A 27,972-nucleotide genomic window follows, 5' to 3' on the forward strand; every position below is an offset into this window, starting at 1 on the left:
CGTCCTGGCCCCTTCGCTGCCCACCACTTCTTTACCGCCACCTCTTCTTTCGATAAAAGGACAAGGCCACGCCCACTTCAGCGCGAGAACTTCAGCGCTCATCTGTAGAAAGTAAGAAGAGAATCCATGACAAGACCTCAGCACGTGGAGATCCAAAGTTCGTCCGGTAAGACCCCCTTCATCCTGACCCTTCGCTGCCCACCACTTCTTCACTGCCACCTCTTTTTTGAAAAAAAAAAAAAGGACAAGGCCAAGCCCCCTTCAGCGCAGTACTCCGGTACCATCGGCAAGTGCGTCCACCCGCTTCCTCATGTTCAGCAGATGCTCCTGTACATCGCTGTGAAATCTGGCACATGTGCAACACGAGGCGCTACCGTCCCCTGTCCCCCGAACTCGGTGAACGATTGCAACAGTCAGGGTGCGTCCGGCCTCAGAACCGAATGGTACGGCATGCGAAGTGGTGAGATGGCTCACTGGGCCCTACCACCTCTGAGAGGGCTCGCGCGGACCCGAGGGGTACACATACCTCGAGCGGGCCGCCTCTCTTGTGCTTGCTACGGCGGCACATATACTAAAATTGGATCGATACAGAGAAGATTAGCATGGCCCCTGCGAAAGGATGACACGCAAATCCATGACGCGCTCCATCTTTTTTGATTGCCATATTTGTGCTCCTCTACTCTATCAGCCCCTCGTCTGGTGAATAGACACAGGTCTCAGCGAGTGAGCGTTTTGTTGTAAAATCACTCACCGCCTCCTTTGTCTGAGAGATGCTCGGCTGCGGCCCCGCTCCATCACACCATGTGATGAACTCATGAGAACTACATGGCCATCGTCAGACTCGGAGCTTGAGAGCAGGGAGAGGAGACCTGGGTCACCTGCGTATTTGACAACTCGAAAATGAGCCAGAGAACTTCAACGCTCATTTGTAGAATGTGAGAAGAGGATCCATGATAGGACACCGTCCTGGCCCCTTCGCTGCCCACCACTTCTTAACAGCCACCTCTTCTTTCGATAAAAGGACAAGGCCACGCCCCCTTCAGCGCCAGAACTTCAGCGCTCATCTGTAGAAAGTAAGAAGAGAATCAATGACAAGACATCAGCACGTGGAGATCCAAAGTTCGTCCGGTAAGACCCCCTTCATCCTGACCCTTCGCTGCCCACCACTTCTTCACTGCCACCTCTTTTTTGAAAAAAAAAAAAGGACAAGGCCAAGCCCCCTTCAGCGCAGTACTCCGCTACCATCGGCAAGTGCGTCCACCCGCTTCCTCATGTTCAGCAGATGCTCCTGTACATCGCTGTGAAATCTGGCACATGTGCAACATGAGGCGCTACCGTTCCCTGTCCCCCGAACTCGGTGAGCGATTGCAACAGTCAGGGTGCGTCCGGCCTCAGAACCGAATGGTACGGCATGCGAAGTGGTGAGATGGCTCACTGGGCCCTACCACCTCTGAGAGGGCTCGCGCGGACCCGAGGGGTACTCATACCTCGAGCGGGCCACCTCTCTTGTGCTTGCTACGGCGGCACATATACTAAAATTGGATCGATACAGAGAAGATTAGCATGGCCCCTGCGAAAGGATGACACGCAAATCCGTGAAGCGCTCCATCTTTTTTGATTGCGATATTTGTGCTCCTCTACTCTATCAGCCCCTCGTCTGGTGAATAGACACAGGTCTCAGCGAGGGAGCGTTTTGTTGTAAAATCACTCACCGCCTCCTTTGTCTGAGAGATGCTCGGCTGCGGCCCCGCTCCATCACACCATGTGATGAACTCATGAGAACTACATGGCCATCGTCAGACTCGGAGCTTGAGAGCAGGGAGAGGAGACCTGGGTCACCTGCGTATTTGACAACTCGAAAATGAGCCAGAGAACTTCAACGCTCATTTGCAGAATGTGAGAAGAGGATCCATGACAGGACACCGTGGAGATGCCTGGCCCCTTCGCTGCCCATCACTTCTTTACCGCCACCTCTTCTTTCGATAAAAGGACAAGGCCACGCCCCCTTCAGCGCGAGAACTTCAGCGCTCATCTGTAGAAAGTAAGAAGAGAATCAATGACAAGACATCAGCACGTGGAGATCCAAAGTTCGTCCGGTAAGACCCCCCTTCATCCTGACCCTTCGCTGCCCACCACTTCTTCACTGCCACCTCTTTTTTGAAAAAAAAAGGAAAAGGACAAGGCTAAGCCCCCTTCAGCGCAGTACTCCGGTACCATCGGCAAGTGCGTCCACCCGCTTCCTCATGTTCAGCAGATGCTCCTGTACATCGCTGTGAAATCTGGCACATGTGCAACACGAGGCGCTACCGTCCCCTGTCCCCCGAACTCGGTGAACGATTGCAACAGTCAGGGTGCGTCCGGCCTCAGAACCGAATGGTACGGCATGCGAAGTGGTGAGATGGCTCACTGGGCCCTACCACCTCTGAGAGGGCTCGCGCGGCCCCGAGGGGTACACATACCTCGAGCGGGACGCCTCTCTTGTGCTTGCTACGGCGGCACATATACTAAAATTGGATCGATACAGAGAAGATTAGCATGGCCCCTGCGCAAAGGAACCTGATGGATCTTCTCTGTAGCCCCCCTGTGGCCCTTTGGTTGTTATATGTAGGCCATATGTGGCATATGGATATTAAGTGGGAGTGTTCTATGTAATTTGATTTAAATCAGAAAATGTTTATATGTATGTATTTATGAATATAATGAATATTGATTATGTTTAAAAAGTATTGTTATATTTAAATAGTTTAATTGCATTAAATTGTATTTAAGTTTATGAGGCTAATCCTACATGTTAGTTTTATAATTCTTTTATCAACAGAAAAGCCACAAAAACTGACAACTTCATGAACAAGTTTCAGACCATGGCAATGTGATGACACTTAGGAGCATTTAAATAAAGAAATATAAAAGTCTGTCATTTGCTGTTTCTTTAGGTAGTATCGAATACGGAGCCGGCGGTTCATGTGAGAGGCCAGGAGCCCCTTACTGCCTCCATGCTGGCGGCTGCACCATTAAAAGAGCAGAAACAACTCCTGGGTATGGGATGCACACACACGGTCACTTAAAAGTTAAAGTTGTGAGCAGTTGTGAATCATGTTATACCACTTGCTTCTTAAACCAGTGATGGTAACCTAAATTAACAATACTCTTCAGTAGAGTGTGTAGTGCTGACACTTTACAGGGTCTATTTAGTGTAAAGCAGCAGATAGTTATCACATGGCTTAAGAAGGTTTGCAATATAGCACACACTCTATGTACTACATCATAACATGAGGAAAATCGTCTGTTTGCATCCCATACAGGCGAGCGGCTGTATCCACTTATCCAGGCCTTGCATCCGAATCTTGCGGGAAAGATCACAGGCATGCTGTTGGAGATCGACAACTCTGAACTACTGCACATGCTCGAGTCTCCAGAGTCCCTGCACTCCAAGGTTCACCTGCTCAAAACATTTACTTAATCTAAGACCAGATTTTGTTTGATCATTGTGCTTTTCTGTACTGTGTAGGTTGAAGAGGCTGTAGCCGTGCTTCAGGCTCATCAAGCCAAAGAACTGTCTGCAAAATAAGAGAGCTCTGTAAGACCGGTAATCTTCTTGCATTCTTCTATTTTAATATTTGGCCTTAATCATGTGCTATTAACTGGCATTGTACATGCAATTGTCACACACAAATGTTGACCAACTTTGTTTAATTTTTGCAGGCATGCACACTGAATGTCTGTGAGTTGTTCTAGAGAACGGGGAAAAGAAAACAGCATTTCAGAGTCATACTATTAATGCATGGTTCACACACTACAAATGTCCTCTTGCTGTCCACAGTGTTAAGTTTGTTCTGATTTTGTTTATTAAAAGTTAAAAAAAAAGAAAGAAAAAAAAGGCTATAATATATTTTGAAATTTGTTTGCAATAAAAATTATCCTGGCTTAATGGACATGCAAAAAGAGTTTTTGAGTGTCTTATTCTTATTACAGTGATTTTGAGTTTGTGTCAGGGATACATTTGCAAGGACTTTACAGAGCTTTTATTAAAATAATATTTTAGGTTAATAAACGTGTGTAATATATTTTTTGGTTTTGTAGAGCTCAACATAAGCACAACATGAAATATCCAATCCAGCATAGAAAGCTTTTAATTGTATAATGTATGGTTAATATTTGTTCATGTTTGTGCTGAATACTGAATATCAAGGTTTTATCAAACTTTTATTGATATTTTTATTATTATTATTATTGATATATGTAATATTATTGTATTTATATTTAACATTTATAGAATTTTTATTTACAATTTATTTTATTTCATTGAATTACCTATATACATCAATGGCATTCAGGAAACTTATATTAAAAAAAACAACAACAACTATCTCTCTCTCTCGCTCTCTCTCTCTCTCTCTATATATATATATAGTATAATTACAAGAAATTTATTTCAGTTTATGAGGCAGTTTATTGGTTTTGTAAAGATGCTTTCATACTAATCCTAAATGTTAGTTTAATCAATCTTAAAAATATATATAACAACCATATATAATTGAAATTTTTTTTTTTTTAAAGTTCTTTAATATTATTTTTGAATGTGAAATATTCAATGTTCTTTTAAGTAAATGAACTTTTAAAGTTAGATGTACATTTTTAATACATATCTTTTACTAGGTATACTTTGGTGATTCCAAAATGCACAATAAATATGAATATCTAATAAAACAGACATATAATGAGAAAAGGGCAATCTTTATTAACATTAAATATATAAAGAAACAACACAATATAAACAGTGAAACTATATAAAACTCTTCAACTATGTAACTGTATATACATATGCAATATATGACTTATTTTTGTCCCCTTCTCATCTCCTCCATCCACTGCTCCACAGTTTTTCCAGATGACTTGGCACAAAAGTGGGCACCTCGGAACCGACTGTGGCCAAACTCCTTTGTCTTTGGTTGGCCACACTTTTGGCAAATGTATTGTTCAGTCTGTTGTCTTTTTTTGGGTGTAGCACCTTGTGCTGCAGCTGCCTCTGCTGCCTTCCTCCGCCGCCAAGCTGTGGTCCTTGGCACCTTTGGACCGGGAGGTATAGCAGGAGGTACAGCAATAGCTGCAGTGTCTGTAGCTTGAAGCAAGCGGGCAGGGTCAGAGACTGCAAAGCCCACCTGGACTGGAGGAGGCTGTCCTTGGGCATGCTGTGCTGCAGCAGGCATGGCAACAGCTGCTGATGCTGAGCCCACTGTAGGAGGTTGGCCTCGAACACGCTGTACTGCCTGTCCTGATGCATCCACCGGAATGTTGAACTCATAGGCTTGGTGCCCATGCCGGACCGGTTCCGGATGCTTAAACAGCACAGGTGGGAGGGGTTCAGAGGCCACCAAGGGAGTGGTAAAGGTCTGAATACTCTGCTCCAAGACCTCCCTTTCCTGCCTCCTTTTCCGAGCATTGTGCCTATGTAAAGACAATATAATAATTAGTAAATGTGCAGAGAAGGGTGTTATAATGACAACAACTGTGGATGAACAATTTATTACTGAACCTACCATTGTGAAAGAGTGTGCTGATTTAACTCAAACAGCTGCAACCTTGTTTGGGCCATGAGTCTGGGGCTGTCCAGGACTACATCAGTTATCATCCTGTAGTCACGCAGAATGACAGCCCACCTGTTTACCTTGACACCAGACACTGTCTGACCAGCAGGGTAAATTCTGCATAGTGCCAGGCAGACTGCCTCCACAAGACGGCTGGCATTGGGCCACTGAGCCGGTCCACTGCCTTCACCAAGGAAGCAGCTGTGAAATAAAAAAATACATTAATGTTAAGTAGATTATGTGATGAATACATGAAAAACAAATTAAATACAAATTATACAAACTGATTGGAAACATACCGCTTCAAACTGTCAGCTCCAGGGGTCACATTCGTCACAGAATGACTGACTTTGAAGCGCCCCTTTACCAGCCTGTCGCGGTGGCGAGCTGGGTAGATGAGAGCACCCTTGTCAAACTCTGACAGTTTATCCCAGAGAGTCACAATCTCATCCACCTTCTGCTGAGTAATGAACCCCTCATGTCTGAGGTCCACCAGACTGTTGGCCAGCCTGACAACGTGGTCATAGCCAGGTCTGCCATCCGGTCCCAGGCTCTCCATCTGTGCATTAAAGAAAATTATTACACTCTCTTCAGCGTTATCATGCTTATTCTGTCATATCACTTTGAAACATCTAAAAGTAAGATAATGAAGTAACTTCTACTTAAAAGATCATTATCACAGTGTTAATGCCTATAGGGTAACTTAGTCACCTGGCTCTGAGTTGCTGGCTCATCTCCTATAGGCTCAGGCAAGGAAGACTCTGCCACATGACTCTGCACCCCCTGAAATTAAGAATATAAGGTCATTTCCACTTACATAAAAATAAAGGATCATTATCACAATGTTAATATCTGTATGGGAGTACAGTTACCTGGCTCTGAGTGGGCAGCTCATCTCTCATGGGCTCTGGCAAGGAAGACTCTGCTGTATCTGATGACAGACCGTGAATGGGTTCTGGGATATCGAGGCTGAGCTCCATGATTTCAAGGGGCTCGCCATCCAAGTCTACATCCTCAAACCCCTCATCACTCTCCAGATCAATCTTCAGGTCTTCATCCTGAATCCCATCTGGAGTATCAGGATCCGCACCTAAGTCTTCCTCAAAAGCTTTATTTGTTTGGGAATACAGGTATTCCACGCCAATGAGTTCTCCTGTAGACAATCACAGTGTGATGAGCACATGGATGAAATACAGGTGTAACAGCTACTACACAAATATGCCATGTGTGCACAAATATGTTACCTGTGTATTCGCCAGGGCTGGTGTGATTAAAAAAATGTACTTTCACCTTTGCCAATTTTACTTAATCCGTTCATGTAATGATTACTTAAAAAAAAAAAATATATTTAACAATGTGAACTTGATTTAATCTAGTTCATTCAACAAAAGAGTGTGTATTGTCAGCTTTACTTAAAAATTATTTGTTCACCCAACATAACATTGTTAAAAATGTGAACTTAATTTAATCTAGTTCATTCAACAAAAAAGTGTGGGGCGGGGTTGCACGTTCAGCCCCACCCCTTACCTACTCTGATTGGTTTGATCGTCTTTCGTAGACATACCTGATAGGAAATGTGTGCGTAGTTGGTGTAGGACGGAGAATGCTGTTTAAAAAGCTAAAAACGCTGTACAGTTTTATAAAGCCTTCATTATAATGCCACAGAAGAAGAAGAAAAAACATTAGCCTGTAACTCGCCATGTCCCTGAAATGATTGTTTTGTTAAATTAAGCTGATCTTTAGGCTAACATATTAATATAGTAAATTAATTGGGTTGATTATCCACAGTAAGACGATCAGGTCTTCAGATAGAAGAATGAATTATGAATTAAATAATTTTAGAAAATTTTATTATTTCATATCAACAGAGTATGAGAAAGGAAATGAAAAGGGTGTGTCATTACGGTTTTAACACTGTAAAACCCGACAAGTAACTTAACTCAAACCGTTTGAGTAAACAGATATCCTTAAAAACCTGACAAGTTAGGTGTACTCAAACCGTTTGAGGAAACCGATTGCCTTAAACCATTTAAGTTTTAAAACTAATAGTTGTGAGTACTCTGAACTTAATTCAGTTGAGTTCAATGAAAGAAGATATTACATTGCAATTAAGTAATTAAGTGATTAATTAAGTGATAATTGTGAATTAGTGATGAACAGCTGCTGTTAACAAACAGAATTGCTGAAGAAAAGAGAAACACAAGAACTACAACTGACTTCAGACACAGCCTTAGATGAAATAAACTGAAATAAAATACATTAAATCTCTCAAGATCTGATTAAACAACCCCACAAACAGCATCACCAGCTCCACTTATTAATAACCAGACTGACTTTATTTCTGTCAGACGTCTACAGAAGATCTGATTGAGAATTAACTAAGGTTTAGATGTTGATTATTGTTTCATTTAAAGTAACCATGTTAGGAGATCAGTGTTTGCTTTAGTTGGGCTCTTGACCCTTGACTTTTGTCTTAGTTTTTTCTTGTTGTTTGTAACCATATGTTTTGGAAACATATTTGTTGTAACTTGAAAGCCCAGAAGAAATATCATCAGGTGTTTATATTCACTCACACACACACTTAGAGCTGCTTTTGTCCAAAGCAACTTACAGTGCCTTCAGGCTAACATTTTTTACCTAACCTGTAACTAGGTGTTGGTTGTTATACTGTATATTGGTGATAATAATCATCAATTACTGAACTGTTTGGAGTCTAATCTCTGATGAAATATGTGTTGTGTAATTAGTTGGATTGATTACAGTAAAAGTGATTCTAGGAGCCAGTGGTTCTGTGATAATCAATTAATATAAAGGACTTTCAAAACAGTTTGGTCTTCTATGGTGCCAACTAGTCACACACAGACATCAATAATCAGCATATGAACCTCAACAATGGTGACCATTAAAAAAAAAAAAATGCAGCAGAGCATGCTGGGAGCCATGGATGAGTTTTGTACTACAATAGTACCCAGCATGCATTGCAGCATGGTTTTTTTTTTTTTTTTTCGTCACCATTGTTGAGGTTCATATTCTGATTATTGATGCCTGTGTGTGACTGATTGCTGCCATAGAAAAAAGATGTATGTGCACAAACTGTTTGGAAAAAATTCTTTATATTTACTAATTATAAACAGAACCACTGGCTCTTAGAATGGTTTTTCATTGTAATCAACTGAACTAATTATACAACAAAATTTAGTCAGATTTTGGACTCTGAACAGCTCCATAATTGATGATTATCATCACCAATATGCTGTAAAACAACCAATACCTGATCATATTTTCTCTGGGATTTTGCGTTATAACAAACATGTTTCAAAAACACGTGGTTACACCAGCCAGAGAAAAAAATAAACTAAGACAGAAGTCAAGGGTCAAGAGCCCAACTAAAGCAAACACTGATCTCTAACATGGTTACTTCAAATGAAACCAATAAATCAACATCTAAACCTTAGTTAATTCTCAATCAGATCTTCTGTAGACGTCTGACAGAAATAAAGTCAGTCTGGTTATTAATAAGTGGAGCTGGTGATGCTGTTTGTGGGGTTGTTTAATCAGATCTTGAGAGATTTAATGTATTTTATTTCAGTTTATTTCATCTAAGGCTGTGTCTGAAGTCAGTTGTAGTTCTTGTGTTTCTCTTTTCTTCAGTAATTCTGTTTGTTAGCAGCTGTTCATCACTAATTCACAATTATCACTCAATTAATCACTTAATTACTTAATTGCAATGTATAGCTTCTTTTTCTGAACTCAACTGAATTAAGTTCAGAGTACTCATAACTATTAGTTTTAAAACTTAAATGGTTTAAGGCAATCGGTTTCCTCAAACTGTTTGAGTAAACCTAACTTGTCAGGTTTTTAAGGATATCTGTTTACTCAAACGGTTTGAGTTAAGTTACTTGTCGGGTTTTACAGTGTTAAAACCGTAATGACACACCCTTTTCATTTCCTTTCTCATACTCTGATGATATGAAATAATAAAATTTTCTAAAATTATTTAATTCATAATTCATTCTTCTATCTGAAGACCTGATCGTCTTACTGTGGATAATCAACCCAATTAATTTACTATATTCGTATGTTAGCCTAAAGATCAGCTTAATTTAACAAAACAATCATTTCAGGGACATGGCGAGTTACAGGCTAATGTTTTTTTTCTTTTTGTGCATTATAATGAAGGCTTTATAAAACTGCACAGCGTTTTTTAGCTTTTTTAAACAGCATTCTCCGTCCTACACCAACTACGCACACATTTCCTATCATGTATGTCTCACGAAAGACGATCAAACCAATCAGAGTAGGTAAGGGGTGGGGCTGCACGTGCAACCCCGCCCCAGGTGCAGCCCCGCCTCGATCTGCAGGCTGCAGCCGGGTGTACTTGACAATGTTATGTTGGCTGAACAAATATTTTTTAAGTAAAGCTGACAATACACACTTTCTTGTTGAATGAACTAGATTAAAATAAGTTCAGATTGTTAAATTTATTTTTTTAAGTAATTACAACATGAACGGATTGAGTAAAATTGGCAAAAGTGAAAGTACATTTTTTTGAGTGTGTAGTCCTCTGCCAAATTAATGCCCATGAATTGCTGGCTCAGGATGTTGGCGTACTGCTGCAGTTGCCCACCGTAGCAGATATCCTTTCTGCCTCCACCTTCAACGGCAGCAACCGCACGAGCCTCATTCCACTGTACAAGCCCTTCCATCAAGTACATCTGAAAATGAAGGTAAAGGCAAAATTTCCAAACCCGATGAGGAGCTTGTCCTCCTGGCCCGTTGTCCCGGACCCCTCTCGAACTTGCCGCTCTTGTATGGCTGCCATGACATCCGGAAACAGGCCCGCATACTGCAGCAACGCATCTTTGTTGCCCATTACTGCAGCCGTGGACAAGCCTCCACGCTCCCGCTCCTGCCGATGAGAGGCCAGCACCATGGCTGCATATCCAACATCATTAGACAGCAACCATTTAAAGGTTTTCCCACGGTACTGGCCAAGCTGCAGGGCGCTCTCGCTTAGCACTAGCTGCAAATTTCCAGTGTCCCCTCCAGCAGCAGCCACACGAGCCATGGCCTCCTCCTTGACCCTGGCAGCAGGCCATGACCGTCCAGGGGTGGGGTTTTTCCTGTAGGCAGCGGGCCAGCTGGCTGCTGCCTCAGCTGATGGCTTGAGCGTAAGCTCACCAGAGGCCTCTCTACGGAAGTTGGCTTTGAAATCCATGTTCTATAAGGCAAAGAGAAAAACATAAGGCACAGCACTGTTAAAACACACAAATACACTAGTGTGATCTAGCTATTCAATACATCAAGCATTGCAAAGACAAAGAAATAAAAAGTGTGTAATCTACAGTTGATCCAAATCTTTTCAAGTCCAGAAGTTCAGAAGAACAAAGGGTCGAACAGACACCTGATCGGCTGTGAACCCCATGACCTTTCATGTTTGTCCCCCCCACCCACCCCAGGGTGCACATGGCACTGCAGGGGGTCACTTTAACACCCTGATGTTACCTGCACTCTTGCAACAAGTGACAAAAGACACTGACATACAGTAAACTTTACCTTGAACTTCATTATAAAGTAGGGCTGTCAAATGATTAATTACGATTAATCACATCCAAAATAAAAGTTTTGTTTACATAATATATGTATGTGTACAGGGTATATTTATTATGTATAAATACACACACATAAATTATATATTTAGAAAATATTTACATGTATATACATTTATATATTTATATTCTTATATTTTATATTATATATAAATATATTTAATATATAAACATAACATATTCTTCTTAAATATATACATGCATGTGTGTGTATTTATATATAAATATACACAGTATACACACATATATTATGTAAACAAAACTTTTATTTTGGATTGTGATTAATCGTGATTAATCATTGACAGCCCTATTATAAAGTAAACTTCATCATTAATTTCATGCAGTACATGTGACACAAAGAGAAAAGCTTAATGTAAGTATTCATGGTTTTACTCTAGTAAGCTGAACTGAGGTATTTGTAGTAAAACCACAGTTACGTGCCACTGTTTTAGTACAGTAACAATACCTTAACCATAAAATGGGAAGTAAAACCACGATGGTAGTCATAATAAAAACGTCCCGTCTGGCAAAAACACCATAACTAAACGTTTACTACATTAACACCAGTTTTACTTGTCAATAAGGTGATGCTCGAAACTACTGTACTTACCAAAACTAATTCCATAATTCCTTAACGAAAAAAGTGACGCTTCAACGAAGAACAATTACAGAAGAAACTGACTTTTTTACATCGCTTACAGTACTTACAGTTACCAACGACACAGTACACGTTAATACTCGATCGCTCCTTACCTGATGCGTAGAAATGGCGAATATGAATATCAATGTAAATTTGTCGTGTAAAAAGCAATGGCAATAATCCAACAACTGATGCTGACACAACGAGAGCACTGTACAGTACTGACGCCCCTCTCAACCTTTCGTAAACGCGCAGTCTTTGGACCGCACCCGCCCACAGCAACGCAGTGGCCAATCAGCATGAACGCAAATTGAAACATCAAAATGGACTAGGATGGACCGATCTGCGCAATCGGACCAATTGTGGTGCACGTAAATTAGAACATCCCTAAGGACCAATCACACTCAAAGCGTCGCGCCAATCAGCGTGCACACAAAATTAGAACAGTTTGAAAACAGAATTAGAACCGAAGATCAGCTCGGCGCGTAGCGCAAGGATGACACGCAAAAATCCGTAAAGCGCGCTCCATCTTTTTTGATTGCCATATTTGTGCTCCTCTACTACTCTATCAGCCCCTCGTCTGGTGAATAGACACAGGTCTCAGCGAGGGAGCTTTATGTTGTAAAATCAATCACCGCCTCCTTTGTCTGACGAGATGCTGCGCCCCCGCGGCTGCGGCCCCGCTCCATCACACCATGTGATGAACTCATGAGAACTACATGGCCTCTACGTCAGACTCGGAGCTTGAGAGCAGGGAGAGGAGACCTGGGGTCACCTGCGTATTTGACAACTCGAAAATGAGCCAGAGGAAACTTCAACGCTCATTTGCCAGACAATGTGAGAATAGGATCCATGACAGGAAACCGTCTTGTGGAGATGCAAAGTGCGTCCGGTAAGACACCTTTTCGTCCTGGCCCCCTTCGTTTGCCCAGGCCACTTCTTTTACCGCCACCTCTTCTGTCGATAAAAGGGACAAGGCCACGCCCCCTTCAGCGCCAGAACTTCAGCGCTCATCTGTAGAAAGTAAGAGAGAATCCATGACAAGACATCAGCACGTGGAGATCCAAAGTTCGTCCGGTAAGACCCCCTTCATCCCAAACCCTCCTCGGGCTGCCCACCACTTCTTCACTGCCACCTCTTTTTTTGAAAAAAAAACGGATAAGGACAAGGACAAGGCCAAGCCCCCTTCATGCGCAGTAAATATAACATAATTGGGGTGCGGTAACCATCGGCAAGTGCGTCCACCCGCTTCCTCATGTTTCAGCAGATGCTCCTGTACATCGCTGTGAAATCTGGCACATGTGCAACATGAGGCGCTACCGTCCCCTGTCCCCCCCAACTCGGTGAGCGATTGCATCAGTCAGGGTGCGTCCGGCCTCAGAACCGTATGGCACGGCATGCGAAGTGGTGAGATGGCTCACTGGGCCCTACCACCTCTGAGAGGGCTCGCGCGGACCCGAGGGGTACACATACCTCGAGCGGGCTGCCTCTCTTGTGCTTGTTACGGCGGCACATATACTAAAATTGGATCGATACAGAGAAGATTAGCATGGCCCCTGCGAAAGGATGACACGCAAATCCGTGAAGCGCTCCATCTCTTTTTTTGATTGCGATATATTTGTGCTCCTCTACTCTATCAGCCCTCGTGTGGTGAATAAACACAGGTCTCAGCGTGGGAGCGTTTTGTTGTAAAATCACTCACCACCTCCCTTCTCTGAGAGATGTCCAGCTGCAGCCCCGCTCCATCACACCATGTGATCTGAACTCATGAGAAGTACATGGCCATCGTCAGAACTCTGAGCTTGAGAAGCAAGGAGAGGAGAACTGTGTTATCTATGTATTTAAAAACACATGAAAATTAGCCAGAGAACTTCAACATTCATTTGTAGAAAGTAAGAAGGGAATCCATGACAAGACAACACCTTGTGGAGATCCAAAGTGTGTCCGGTAAGACTCCCTTCATCCTGACCCTTTGCTGCCCACCCCTTTTTCACTGCCACCTCTTTTTTCAAAAAAGGACGAGGCCACGCCCGCTTCAGCGCCAGAACTTCAGCGCTCATCTGTAGAAAGGTAAGAAGAGAATCCATGACAAGACATCAGCACGTGGAGATCCAAAGTTCGTCCGGGTAAGACCCCCTTCATCCTGACCCTTCGCTGCCCACCATTCTTCACTGCCACCCTCTTTTTTGAAAAAAAGGACAAGGCCAAGCCCCGCTTCAGCGCAGTACGTACTCCGGTACCATCGGCAAGTGCGTCCACCCGCTTCCTCATGTTCAGCAGATGCTCCTGTACATCGCTGTGAAATCTGGCACATGTGCAACATGAGGCGCTACCGTCCCCTGTCCCCCCAACTCGGTGAGCGATTGCATCAGTCAGGGTGCGTCCGGCCTCAGAACCGTTATGGCACGGCATGCGAAGTGGTGGAATGGCTCACTGGGCCCTACCACCTCTGAGAGGACTCGCGCTGACCCGAGGGGTACACATACCTCGAGCGGGCCGCCGCCTCTCTTGTGCTTGCTACGGCGGCACATATGCTAAAATTGGATCGATACAGAGAAGATTAGCATGGCCCCTGCGAAAGGATGACACGCAAATCCGTGAAGCGCTCCATCTTTTTTGATTGCGATATTTGTGCTCCTCTACTCTATCAGCCCTCGTGTGGTGAATAAACACAGGTCTCAGCGTTGGGGGAGCGTTTTGTTGTAAATCACTCACCACCACCCTTCTCTGAGAGATGTCCAGCTGCAGCCCCGCTCCATCACACCATGTGATGAACTCATGAGAATTACAATGGCCATACAAATCCGTCAGACTCTGAGCTTGAGAGCAGGAGAGGAGAACTGTGTTATCTATGTATTTAAAAACATGAAAAATAGCCAGAGAACTTCAACATTCATTTGTAGAAAGTGAAGAAGGGAATCCATGACAAGACAACACCTTGTGGAGATCCAAAGTGTGTCCCGGTAAGACTCCCTTCATCCTGACCCTTTGCTGCCCACCCCTTTTTCACTGCCACCTTAAAAACACCGTCTTTTTTCTTCAAAAAGGACGAGGCCACGCCCGCTTCAGCGCCAGAACTTCAGTGCTCATCTGTAGAAAGTAAGAAGAGAATCCATGACAAGACATCAGCACGTGGAGATCCAAAGTTCTTCCGGTAAGACCCCCTTCATCCTGGACCCTTCGCTGCCCACCCACTACTTCTTTACTGCCACCTCTTTTTTGAAAAAAAAAGGACAAGGACAAGGCCAAGCCCCCTTCAGCGCCTCTTTTCCGTACCATCGGCAAGTGCGTCCACCCGCTTCCTCATGTTCAGCAGATGGTCCTGTACATCGCTGTGAAATCTGGCACATGTGCAACATGAGGCGCTACCGTCCCCTGTCCCCGCAACTCGGTGAGCGTTTGCATCAGTCAGGGTGCGTCCGGCCTCAGAACCGTAATGGCACGGCTGCGAAGTGGTGAGATGGCTCACTGGGCCCTACCACCTCTGAGAGGACTCGCGCTGACCCGAGGGGTACACATACCTCGAGCGGGCCGCCTCTCTTGTGCTTGCTACGGCGGCACATATACTAAAATTGGATCGATACAGAGAAGATTAGCATGGCCCCTGCGAAAGGATGACACGCAAATCTGTGAAGCGCTCCATCTTTTTTGATTGCGATATTTGTGCTCCTCTACTCTATCAGCCCCTCGTGTGGTGAATAAACACAGGTCTCAGCGTGGGAGCGTTTTTTGTTGTAAAATCACTCACCACCTCCCTTCTCTGAGAGATGTTTCAGCTGCAGCCCCCGCTCCATCACACCATGTGATGAACTCATGAGAAGTACATGGCCATCGTCAGACTCTGAGCTTGAGAGCAGGAGAGGAGAACTGTGTTTATCTATGTATTTAAAACACAATGAAAATTAGCCAGAGAACTTCAACATTCATTTGTAGAAAGTAAGAAGGGAATCCATGACAAGACACACCTTGTGGAGATCCCAAGTGTGTCCGGTAAGACTCCCTTCATCCAAGTGACCCTTTGCTGCCCACTCCCTTTTTCACTGCCACCCTCTCTTTTTTCAAAAAAGGACGAGGCCGACGCCCGCTTCAGCGCCAGAACTTCAGCGCTCATCTGTAGGAAAGTAAGAAGAGAATCCATGACAAGACATCAGCAACGTGGAGATCCAAAGTTCGTCGCCGATAAGACCCCTTCATCCTGACCCTTCGCTGCCCCACCACTTCTTCCCTGCCACCCTCTTTTTTGAAAAAAAAAGGACAAGGCCAAGCCCCCTTCAGCGCAGTACTCCCGGTACCATCGGCAAGTGCGTCCACCCGCTTCCTCATGTTCAGCAGATGCTCCTGTACATCGCTGTGAATCTGGCACATGTGCAACATGAGGCGCTACCGTCCCATCTCCCCCGAACTCGGTGAGCGATTGCATCAGTCGCAGGGTGCGTCCGGCCTCAGAACCGTATGGCAACGGCAATGCGAAGTGGTGAGATAGGCTCACTGGGCCCTACCCACCTCTGAGAGGACTCACGCGGACCCGAGGGTACACACATACCTTGAGCGGGCCGCCTCTCTTGTGCTTGCTACGCGCGGCACATATACTAAAATTGGATCGATACAGAGAAGATTAGCATGGCCCCCTGCGAAAGGATGACACGCAAATCCGTGAAGCGCTCCATCTTTTTTTTGATTGAGATATTTGTGCTCCTCTACTCTATCAGCCCCTCGTCTGGTGAATAGACACAGGTTTTCTCCAGCGTGGGAGGCGTTTTGTTGTAAAATCACTCACCACCTCCCTTTCTCTGAGAGATGCTTTCAGCGGGCAGCCCCACTCCATCACACCATGTGATGAACTCATGAGAAGTACATCGGCCATCGTCAGACCTCTGAGCTTAGAGCAAGGGAGAGGAAGAACTGTGTTATCTATTTATTTAAAACATGAAAATTAGCCAGAGAACTTCAACATTCATTTGTAGAAAGTAAGAAGGGATCCATGACAAGACAACACCTTGTGGAGATCCAAAGTGTGTCCGTTAAGACTCCCTTCATCCTGACCCTTCGCTGCCCCACCCCTTTTTTACTGCCACCCATTTTTTTCAAAAAAAGGACGAGGCCACGCCCCGCTTCAGCGCCAGTACTCTGGTACCATCGGCCAGTGTGTACAGCCATTTTCCTCATGTTCAGCAGATGCTCCAGTACATCACGGTGGAAAATTTGGCCACCATGTGCAATCTGAGGCACTACGGTTCCCTTTCCCCGATCTCGCGTGAGTGATGCCATAAATCGCGAGGTTCTTCCAGCCTCAGCTTACCGTATGACGGCATGGTATTTGTGAGATGGCTCACTGGGCCCTACCACCTCTGAGGAAAAGCTTGCAGCGACCCGAGGTGCACAGATACCTCGATCCGAGGTGCTTCTCCAGCGTAAATCCGTAAGCGCTCCTTCATTGTAAATTGCAAGATTTGTGCTCCTGTACTCTATCAGTCCTCGTGTGGTGAATTAACCACGGTATCCACGTGCAAGCATTTTGTCGTAATCACTCACGTCCTCCTTTGGCCCGCCGACACTCGGTGTGCCCCGCTTGCGAACAGTGGGTGGCTTCCTCCCTGGGAACCGAATGGCCATCTTCAGACTGCGAAGCGTGGTGGCAGAGAGGAGAAATGTCATCTTGGGCGTAGGTAACCACCTGAAAATTAGCCTGAGGGCTTCAATGCGCATTTGGTTAGCCCGTAAGGGTACCCAGCCTCGAGCGGGACGCGCTCTTCTTGTGGCGATTGCACTCTATCGGCACAATCAGACCTTAGCAAATTGTGATCGATTACAGATAATTGTATTGCATGGCCCCTCGAAAAGGACCTGATTGATCTTACCTGTAGCCCCCCTAAAGGCCCCTGGGGCGCACCTGGCAAGCCTAGGCATGACCTGACCTTCAGGGTGTGTACCTTCGCAACTCAAGTCGGTGGGGTCCTGATCCTTTGCTGCTCATGATGTCACATAGCTTCCTTAAAACCATAATGAATGAAGTCCAGAGCCCGCTAACAATTATCCTGCACTGGCCCATGGGTCTAGTATGTGTGCCCATTAGGTTACCGGCACAGGACGCCTGGAATGCCAAGCAGCATGTCATGCTGGGAGTCCCTATATAATACACACGAATGCATATTAAGAATGAACAGATGTGCGCTTTTAATTCGATTTACTCAGCCAAAACTAAGTTCCTGCGATGGTATGTATTGGCAGGATCGAAAGAGCTATTGAAAATCAACTATCTTGGGGATTACAGTATGGTCTCCTAAACACGTATGAGTTTCTAGATTCCTGTCAGTTACGCAATTGGTGGGTGTGTACTGAAACTTAAATTGTATGGTTTATGAGGCAGTTTGTTTTTTGTAAAACAAACTGCCTGTTACATACTAATCCTCATGTTAGTTTTATATTCTTTTATCAACAGAACAGCCACACAAACTGACAACTTCATGAACAAGTTTCAGACCATGGCAATGTGAATGACACTTAGGAGCATTTTAAAGAAGAAATATAAAAGTCGGGGAGACGCCCCCCAAACCTCCTTTGCTGTGTTTCTTTAGGTAGTACAAGAATACAGAGCTGGCGTTCATGTGAGAGGCCGGAGCCCCTTACTGCCTCCATAGCTGGCGGCTGCACCATTAAAAGAGGCAGAAACAACTCCTGGGTATGGGATGCCACACCCCGTCACTTAAAAGTTAAAGTTTTGTGAGCAGTTGGGAATCATGGTTAATACCCTTGCTTCTTAAACCAGTGATGTAACCTAAATTAACATACTCTTCAGTAGAAGGGTGGTAGTGCTCGACACTTTACAAGGGTCTATTTAGTGTAAAGCAGCAGATAGTTATCACATGGCTTAAGAAGGTTTTGAATATAGCACACACTCTATGTACTACATCATAACATGATGTAGAAAATCATCTGTTTTGCATCCCTAGTACAGGCGAGCGGCTGTAGCCACCTTATCCAGAGCCTTGCAATCCGAATCTTGCGGGAAAGATGTGAAGGCAGGCTGTTGGGAGATCTGAAAACTTCTGACTCCTGCACATGCTCGAGCTCCTCCAGACAGTCCCTGCACTCCCAGGTTCAACCTGCTACAAAAACTTTACTCCACATGTAATACCAGATTTTGTTTGTGATCATTTGTGCTTTTCTGTACTGTGATAGGTTGAAAGAGATGCCTGTATCCGTGGCTGTCAGCTTCACTCAAGCCAAAGAACTGTCTCGCAAAATAAGAGAGCGTCCTGTAAGACGGTAACTGGGGGCTTGCAGTCGTCTATTTAAAAAATAAATTTGGCCTAAATCATGACCGTGCTATTAACTGTGCATTTGTACATGGCAATTGTCACACACAAATGTTGACCAACCTTTGTTTAATTTTTGCAGGCATGCAACACTGACATTGTCTGTGAGTCTGTTTCTAGAGTAACGGGAACAGAAAACATCATTTCAGAGGCATAGACGTATTAATGCATGGTTCACCGGACACTAACGAAATGTCCCCTCTTTTCATGTCCCACAGTTTTAAGTTTGTTCTGATTTTGTTTATTAACAAGTAAAAAAACAAAAAAAAGACACTGAAAAAAAGGCTATAATATACTTTTGAAATTTGTTGTGCAATAAAAAATTTCTCCCTGCTTAATGGACATGCAAAAAGAGTTTTTTGAGTGTCCTTATTCTCTTAGTAACATTGAGTTTTGATTTTTGTGTCAGGGATACATGGGCACGGACTTTACAGAGCTTTTATTAAATCTATTTTAGGGTTAATCAACGTGTGCTAATATATTTTTTGGTTTTGTAGACCTCAACATAGGCACAACATGAAAATATCCCAACTCTCCAGCATAGAAAGCTTTTAATTGTATCATGTAATGCGTTAATATTTTGTTCATGTTTGTGGCTGAATACTGAATATCACGGTTTTTAATCAAACTTTTAGTTTATTGAATTTTTATTTATTATTAGTATGGACTAGATTTTAATCTTAGTGTATTTATATTTAACATTTATAGAATTTTTTTATTTACAATTTATTTTTATTCTCATTGAATTACCTATATTACATCCATGGCCATTCAGGAAACTTATAGTAAAAAAAAAAACAACAACAACTTCTCTCATCTCTCTCCGCTAACTCCTCTCTCTCTCTCGCCCTATAAATACTATATTATATAGTATAATTTACAGGGGGAGGGGAAGAAATTCTCTTATCCAGTTTATGAGGCAGTTTATTGGTTTCTGTTACAGACTTTTCATACTAATCCTACATGTTCGTTTAATCAATCGGAAAAATATATATAGCAACCATATATAATTGAAAAAACAAAAAGTAAAAGTTCCTGTTAATAATTTATTTTTGAATGTGAATCTTCAATGTTCTTTTAAGTAAATGAACTTTTTAAAGTAAGATTTACATTGTTACTACATATCGTCTTACTAGGGTATACTTTTGTGATTCCAACATTGCACACTAAAATATGAATATCTAATAAAACAGACATATAATGAGAAAGCGGCAATCTTGTATTAACATTAAATCTATACAAGAAACAACACAATATCAACAGTGAAAACTATAATAAAACTCTTCAACTATGTAAATGTATATACATATGCAATATATTGACTTATTTTTGGCCCTTCTCATCTCCATCATCTCCTCTCCGTCCTCCATCCACATGCTCCACAGTTTTTCTTCCCGACTGACTTTGGCACAAAATGGGCACCTCGTAACCGACTGTGCGCCACACTTCCTTGTCTTTGGTTGGCCACACTTTGCGCACAATGGTTGCAGTTGTTCAGTCTGTTGTCTTTTTTTGGGTGGAGCAACCTTGTGGCTGCAGCTGCCTCATGCTTGCCTTCCCCCTCCGCCCCGCGCCAATCTGGTGGTCCCTTGTCGCCCAGTGGACCGGGAGGTAATAGCATGAGGTACATGCAATAGACGCATTGTCCTATGTAGCCTTGAACAGACGAAGCAGGGCATGGTACAGGGTCTGCAAAAAGCCCACCTGGACGGGAGGAGAGCTGTCCCTTGGGCATGCTGGTGGCTTGCAGCAGTACAATGGCAACGAGCTAGCTAATGCCTGGATCCCCCCTGTAGAGATGTATGGGCCTCGAACACGCTGCTACTAAGCCTGTCCAGCAATGCCATACCAACGGAAAAATGTATGTCTAACTCATCGGCTTGGTGCACCCCTCGCCGGTCCGTTTACCGGCATGCGTAAACAGCACAGGCTGGGAGGGGTTCAGTGAGCCCACCAATGGAGTGGGTCAGAAAGGTCTGAATACTCCTGCTTCCCAAGACCTCCCTTTTCCTGCCCTCCTTTTCGAGCCATTGTGCCTATGGTAAGCCAATATTCATAAGTAGGAAATGTTGCAGAGAAGGGTGTTACTATGACAACAACTGTGCGATGAACAATTTATTACTGAAACTATCCACTGTGAAAGAGTGTGCTCGATTTAACTACCAACAGCTGCAACCTCTGTTTGGGGGCCATGCGTTCTGGGGGCTTGCCAGGACTACATCTGTTATCAATCCCGTAGTCACGCAGAATGACAGCCCACCTGTTTACCTTGACACCAGACACTGTCTGACGCAGCAGGGTAAATTCTGCATAGTGCCAGTCAGCTGCCCTACCACAAGACTGCTTGCCATTGGGCCCACTGAGCCGGGTCCTACCTGCCTGTCACCAACGGAAGCACCTGTGGAAATAAAAAAATACATTAACTTTAAGTTAAGATTAATGTGATGAATACATGAAAAACAAATGTGTGTAAATACAAATTATACAAACTGATTTGGAAACATCCCGCTTCAAACTGTCAGCTTCCAGGGCCACATTCGTCCCAGAATGACTTGACTTTGAAGCGCCGCCTTTACCAGCACCTTCGCGGTGGCGAGCTGGGAAGAAGAGAGTCACCCCTGGTCAACTCTGACATTTAAACCTTGTCCCAGAGAGAGTCACAATCTCATCCCGCCTTCGTGCTTGAGTAATGAACCCCTCATGTCTGAGGTCCCCCCAGACTGTTGGCCAGCCTGACAACGTGGTCAAGGCCAGGTCTGCCATCCGGTCCCAGTCTTCTCCATCTGTGCATTAAAGAAAATTATTACACTCTCGGTCAGCATCGTTATTCATGCTTATTCCTGTCATATCACATTTGAAACATCTAAAAGTCAGATACTGAAGTAACTTCTACTTAAGAAGATCATTAATCAACAGGGTTAATGCCTCTAGGGTAACTTAGTCACCTGGCTCTGAGTCTGGCTCAGCTGCTATAGGCTCAGGCAAGGAAGACTCTGGCCACAGGACTCTGCACCCCCTGTAAATTAAGAATATAAGTGTCATTTCCACTTAAATAAAAAATAACGGATCATTATCACAATGTTAATATCTGTATGGGAGTACAGTTAACTGGCTCTGATGGGGGGGGGGTGGGGGCAGCTTCATCTCTCTTGGGGGGCTCTGGCAAGGAAGACTCTGCTGTATCTGTATGACAGACCATGAATGGGTTCTGGGATATCGAGGCTGAGGCTCCATGATTTCAAGGGGCTCGCCATCCAAGTCTAACATCCTCAAAACCCCTCATCACTCTCCAGAATCACATCTTCAGGGTCTTCAACCTGATTCCCATCTGGAGTATCAGGATCCTCACCTAAGTCTGCCTCAAAAGCTTTATTAGTTTGGGAATACAGGTATTCCACGGCCCATGAGTTCTCCCTGTGATACAATCACAGTGGGATGAGCCACATGGATGAAATACAGGTGTAAACAGCTAACTATACAAATATGCCATGTGTGCACAGAGAAATATATTTACCTGTGTGACCATCAGACTGGTGTAGTCCTCTGCCAAATTATGGCCCATGAATTGCTGGCTCAGGATGTTGGCGTACTGCTGCAGTTGCCCACCGTAGCAGATATCCTTTCTGCCTCCACCTTCAACGGCAGCAACCGCACGAGCCTCATTCCACTGTACAAGCCCTTCCATCAAGTACATCTGAAAATGAAGGTCACTTGCACTTGTTCCTGAAAAAGCAGGCGGAAAGAAATTAGCACCATGGAAAACACATGAACAAACAACTCGCATTGTTTAGGAAAAATGCATACCTGGCACAAAGCGGTTTAGGTGTAGGTGGAAGGACTCCAAGGATGTTGAGCCACGTGCACAGCGATACTGGGGCAGAATGACATCCCCTTTGGTCACCTGCCCTATCTTCCTGTATAGCTGCACACCTGGTGGGTCCTGGATGCAGTCGATGTGGCGCTGCTGTGTCCGCCAAATCTCTTTCATCCTGTCCTTGTCAAAGAGCCTGACTCCCATTGTGTCCGTTGCCTCCATGAAGTCCTTTAGGAGCTGTTCGATCAGCTCCTTCGTCTCCTGGGCCCCACGAGTGCGGCGGCGACAGTGCCTTGCCAGCTCTTTAGCGGTGGGCTTGCAGCTGCAGGCCTCCTTCAACCTCTCAACATCACCAGCATCCCACTCGAAGATGCAGGCTGAGAGGCCCCATGAAGGGGGCGTACAGCGGGTGGCTGTCCGTGGTGACCCCAACTGCGATGCGCCGCATGAAATGCCACACATCCAGCCTGACTACCAGCTGGTCCCACTCACTAAACATTGCTGCCGCCTTGCCTTTATCTCCTGCGCTGCAGCAGTCCCGGTCCACATAAAGGACTTGCGGAGGAGCTTCTCCAGCTCGGCGGTAGCGATCCACAAGTCCGGAACACATGGGAAGCAGGCCCTTTCCCTCTCCTTCTGTGAGGACACACATGAGGACTTGTCCAATTTCGTTCCCCACATCTGTCACCCACGCAGCGGTGCCAGCAGCATGTCCAGCTAGCTTCTTGGTGACCTAAAGTACATGATAAGAAGTATTATTATTATCAAAGGAACAGGACATTTTTATTTTACAATAAAAAAAATAACACTAAATGTAACACTAAATCAGGTGTTACCTTTTTGGTGGAATCCATCTTTAAGATAGAGCCATAAACAGAGGTGACACGGGCCTTCAGTTCAGGAAGCCGTGTCAGTACTTCTTTGGCGTACACTGAGAGCAGCCAAGATGGACTAGGGACAGGCACCATCTGTGGCAGAGGGGCAATGAGACTGCTGGGATCAGTGTTCTGGGTCACAAAATTCCTCAGCACAGACAGGTACATTGTTGACTGGCCCAGGAAATGTTCTTTATGCCTGAGGCACAGGTGCCTGTACAGAGCTGTGGCACTGTTCCCCAGCGTGCGCCCCCGCAACAGTCTCACAACCTCCCTATCACAGGACAACCTATAGATAATAAAGAAGTCAATTGCACAATATTTACTCTCTGATAGACTCTTTGATTTGTCTGGTTTGACTCATTTCTGCTACACACTAAATCAGGTGTTTATTATGTTATATATTGTTTTATTTTTTGCAGTATATTCCCAGATATTTTTGTTAATGTATTATGTTAAGAGACTTAAAAACACCTTATACCTGTAGGTTAGGACCGCAGGAAATTGTTCACGGTGGCTGGGATCCAACTGGTCCAGGATGTCTCGTGACCAGGCTGCTAGCTTCTTTTTACAGGACCGGCATTCAAGGTACTCAGTCGCCATGAAGTACCACCCGTTTAGGTCCAAGACCCTCCGGACAGTCTTGTACATGCCACAAGCTGTTAGCTGGATCCCAAGGCGACGGCAGTTGGGCTGGGAGCACAGCAGCTTGTATGCCCACATGCGGTAGGGAACCCAGAGGAACAGCCTGCTGTGGAAGAAGGCGTCAGGTTTAGAAGGAGGCTGAGAGTACAGAGGACGGGGTCCAGGGGGAGACCACCACAGACGCAGATTTTTGTTCAGCGCCAGCTTCCCAGACTTTCCCAGATGTCCCAGATGCGTCTCTGCTAAAGAGAGCCTTGCTGACCCAGAGATGCTGTTCCAACCTTCAGGCAGCAGCAGCTGTGGGAGTAAGAGAGAAAAATTGTGTTTACTTTCATGAAGGCTCCTTTTAAGACACCATTTGAAGATTTGTCTTACTTCTTCAGTGGCCGCTGGCTGCTTTTTTGGCACAGCTCTCTCTGAGGAGGGCAGGGCTTCTGGCTGACTGACTGACTGGCTCCCATCAGCTGCAAAGCAAAACAGAAAAAGTAAATGAGACCCATAGAAAAGGCAACTTTACATTTACTGTTGCATGTAATATTACTAGTCACTACTACATAAGATTAATACAGCTACTATTTACTACTGCTAGATGTTAAAAGTAATGTTAAACATTAGTAGTATGTTAGAGTTAATGATTGGAAATGCACCAAATATAGAGATGAAGATGTGCAAAAAAGATAAGCTGACTATGACAAACAATTGCGTGTGGCAGCATTGGGTGAAAAATTTAGATGCTCAAAGATGAGAAGAAAAATTACGGCGGTGGAAAAAAGTGTAAAGGGAATTGCCATGGAATTTAAAAAGCAAAAAAATAAAAATAAAAATAATAATAATAATAAGGCAAGAGAGTGTACAAAAAAGCCAGGGTATGGGCTGGCGTGATCAGAAGGTGTAATACACCTCCTACCTTACTGTTTCCAAAACCATCATCTGAAAGCTGATAATACAGAATCACAAAACATGTTATACAATGCACAACAGTATTCTGAAAACAAAACCACAAATGTAAACCCATTCATAACGATGTCTGACTCACCCGCAACCTCTAGGTGTGCAGCTGCAGCAAGCAAATCAGCATCTGATGGCTCCTCTGTGGATGCCGAGCTAGAAGTGGCCACTGTTAATATTAGAATAAGTATTAGTAATTACAAAATGTAAAAGCAACAAAATATTCAATAAAAAGCACACAAGATGTTAGTCGTGTGCCTGGAGGTGCTGTTTTGGGAAGGTTTGGTCCCAACTTCTCAGCGTCTCTTCTCTTGATGTACTTTTGCAGAGCCTCCATCTTTGTACCAGGACGGATGTCCTTCTTCTGTCTCACCCACCTGATGAAGCTGAATCGAGAACAAAAAATGACTAACTCAAGCCCATACACTACACGTTCCTACAGCCAGCAGCTTCTATTAGATGAACATCTTACCCCTTTCTGTCCTTATCCTTGGCGTCATAGAGATCCTTAAATGTCAGGGTGGCAAAATTTCCAAACCCGACGAGGAGCTTGTCCTCCTGGCCCGTTGTCCCGGACCCCTCTCGAACTTGCCGCTCTTGTATGGCTGCCATGACATCCGGAAACAGGCCTGCATACTGCAGCAACGCATCTTTGTTGCCGGTTACTGCAGCTGTGGACAAGCCTCATGACATCCGGAAACAGGCCTGAGAGGCCAGCACCATGGCTGCATATCCAACATCATTAGACAGCAACCATTTAAAGGTTTTCCCACGGTACTGGCCAAACTGCAGGGCGCTCTCGCTTAGCACTAGCTGCAAATTTCCAGTGTCCCCTCCAGCAGCAGCCACACGAGCCATGGCCTCCTCCTTGACCCTGGCAGCAGGCCATGACCGTCCAGGGGTGGGGTTTTTCCTGTAGGCAGCGGCCAGGGCTGCTGCCTCAGCTGATGGCTTGAGCGTAAGCTCACCAGAGGCCTCTCTACGGAAGTTGGCTTTGAAATCCATGTTCTATAAGGCAAAGAGAGAAACATAAGGCAATAAGCACTGTTAAAAACACAAATACACTACTGTGATCTAGCTATTCAATACATCAAGCATTGCAAAGACAAAGAAATAAAAGTGTAATCTACAGTAGATCCAAATTCAAGTCCAGAAGTTCAGAAGAACAAAGGGTCAGAATTGCATACCTGATCGGCTGTGAACCCATGACCTTCGCGTTTGTCCCCCCCCACCCACCCCAGGGTGCATTACGGCACTGCAGGGGGTCACTTTAACACCCCTTGATGTTACCCGCACTCTGCAAGAAGTGACAAAGACACTGACATACAGTAAACTTTGCACCTTGAACTTCATTATAAACTAGGGGTTGTCAATGATAATCATTTATTAATTATTAACGAGCTTATTATAATATGTATAGTAAATAGGGAAGGCTTGAGTTATGTATAGTATAGTCAATATCAATATACAGATAGAAATATTTACGTATATACATTTATATATTTATATTCTTATATAAATATAGTTTATATACATATATTTATATATAATATAAAATATAAGAATATAAATATATAAATGTATATACATGTAAATATTTTCTAAATATATAATTTGCTGTGTATTTATATATACATAATAAATATACCCTGTACACATACATATATTATGTAAACAAAACTTTTATTTTGGATGTGATTAATCGTGATTAATCTAATTTCATGCAGTACATGTGACACAAAGAGAAAAGCTTAATGTAAGTATTCATGGTTTTACTCTAGTAAGCTGAACTGGAGGTATTTGTAAAACCACAGTTACGCACACTGTTTTAGTACAGTAACAATACCTTAACCATAAAATGGGAAGTAAACCACGATAGTCAATTAAAAACGTCCCGTCTGGCAAAAACACCATAACTAAACGTTTACTACATTAACACCAGTTTTACTTGTCAATAAGGATGCTTCGAACTACTGTACTTACCAAAACTAATTCATAATTCCTTAACGAAAAAAGTGACGCTTCAACGAAGAACAATTACAGAAGAAACGGACTTTTTTTACATCGCTTACAGTACTTACAGTTACCAAAGTACACGTAAGTTAATACTCGATCGCCCTTACCTGATGCGTAGAAATGGCGAATATGAATATCAATGTAAATTTGTCGATGTAAAAAGCAATGGCAATAATCCAACAACTGATGCTGACACAACGAAGCACTGTACAGTACTGACGCCCCTCTCAACCTTTCGTAAAACGCGCAGTCTTTGGACCCGCCCACACGGCCAATCAGCATGAACGCAAATTGAAACATCAAAATGGACAAATAGCGATCTGCGCATCCGGACCAATTGTGGTGCACGTAAATTAGAACATCCCTAAGGACCAATCACACTCAAAGCGTCGCGCCAATCAGCGTGCACACAAATTAGAACAGTTGAAACAGAATTAGAACCGAAGATCAGCTCGGCGGTAGCGAAAGGATGACACGCAAATCCGTGAAGCGCTCCATCTTTTTTGATTGAGATATTTGTGCTC

At 44.0% G+C, this 27,972-nt stretch overlaps 1 protein-coding gene, 6 non-coding genes and 1 pseudogene across 7 annotated transcripts; all 8 read left to right on the forward strand.

Moving 5' to 3' along the window:
* The first annotated feature begins 547 nt into the window (after positions 1-547).
* Positions 548-654, forward strand: LOC122147908. Its single transcript, XR_006161906.1, has one exon. It is a non-coding gene; the product is annotated as a U6 spliceosomal RNA (small nuclear RNA).
* Positions 655-1,508: 854 nt separating this feature from the next.
* Positions 1,509-1,615, forward strand: LOC122147901. Its single transcript, XR_006161899.1, has one exon. It is a non-coding gene; the product is annotated as a U6 spliceosomal RNA (small nuclear RNA).
* Positions 1,616-2,480: 865 nt separating this feature from the next.
* LOC122147870 lies at positions 2,481-2,554 on the forward strand (annotated as a pseudogene).
* A 191-nt stretch (positions 2,555-2,745) lies between these two features.
* Positions 2,746-3,969, forward strand: LOC109094667 (embryonic polyadenylate-binding protein B-like). The gene is made up of 4 exons (XM_019108387.2): positions 2,746-3,036; positions 3,303-3,433; positions 3,509-3,586; positions 3,703-3,969. Exons 1-3 carry the CDS (start codon positions 2,994-2,996, stop codon positions 3,566-3,568), a joined length of 234 nt encoding a protein of 77 aa, XP_018963932.1. The 5' UTR covers positions 2,746-2,993; the 3' UTR covers positions 3,569-3,586; positions 3,703-3,969.
* Positions 3,970-13,328: 9,359 nt separating this feature from the next.
* On the forward strand, positions 13,329-13,435 carry LOC122147909. Its single transcript, XR_006161907.1, has one exon. It is a non-coding gene; the product is annotated as a U6 spliceosomal RNA (small nuclear RNA).
* A 909-nt stretch (positions 13,436-14,344) lies between these two features.
* On the forward strand, positions 14,345-14,451 carry LOC122147882. The gene has a single exon (XR_006161880.1). It is a non-coding gene; the product is annotated as a U6 spliceosomal RNA (small nuclear RNA).
* Positions 14,452-15,376: 925 nt separating this feature from the next.
* LOC122147903 lies at positions 15,377-15,483 on the forward strand. Its single transcript, XR_006161901.1, has one exon. It is a non-coding gene; the product is annotated as a U6 spliceosomal RNA (small nuclear RNA).
* A 915-nt stretch (positions 15,484-16,398) lies between these two features.
* LOC122147917 lies at positions 16,399-16,507 on the forward strand. The gene has a single exon (XR_006161915.1). It is a non-coding gene; the product is annotated as a U6 spliceosomal RNA (small nuclear RNA).
* Positions 16,508-27,972: the final 11,465 nt, after the last annotated feature.

This window comes from Cyprinus carpio, chromosome A15 (genome assembly GCF_018340385.1).
Source record: "Cyprinus carpio isolate SPL01 chromosome A15, ASM1834038v1, whole genome shotgun sequence".
Lineage (NCBI taxonomy): Eukaryota > Metazoa > Chordata > Actinopteri > Cypriniformes > Cyprinidae > Cyprinus > Cyprinus carpio.

What these genes read in the sequence shown, in the direction of transcription:
- LOC109094667 (XM_019108387.2), top strand. Translation starts at nt 2,994, where the DNA reads ATGCTGGCGGCTGCACCATTAAAAGAGCAGAAACAACTCCTGG. An exon ending in AGAGCAGAAACAACTCCTGG is followed by an intron (nt 3,037 to 3,302) that starts GTATGGGATGCA and finishes CATCCCATACAG; the next exon opens with GCGAGCGGCTGTATCCACTT. An exon ending in CAGAGTCCCTGCACTCCAAG is followed by an intron (nt 3,434 to 3,508) that starts GTTCACCTGCTC and finishes TGTACTGTGTAG; the next exon opens with GTTGAAGAGGCTGTAGCCGT.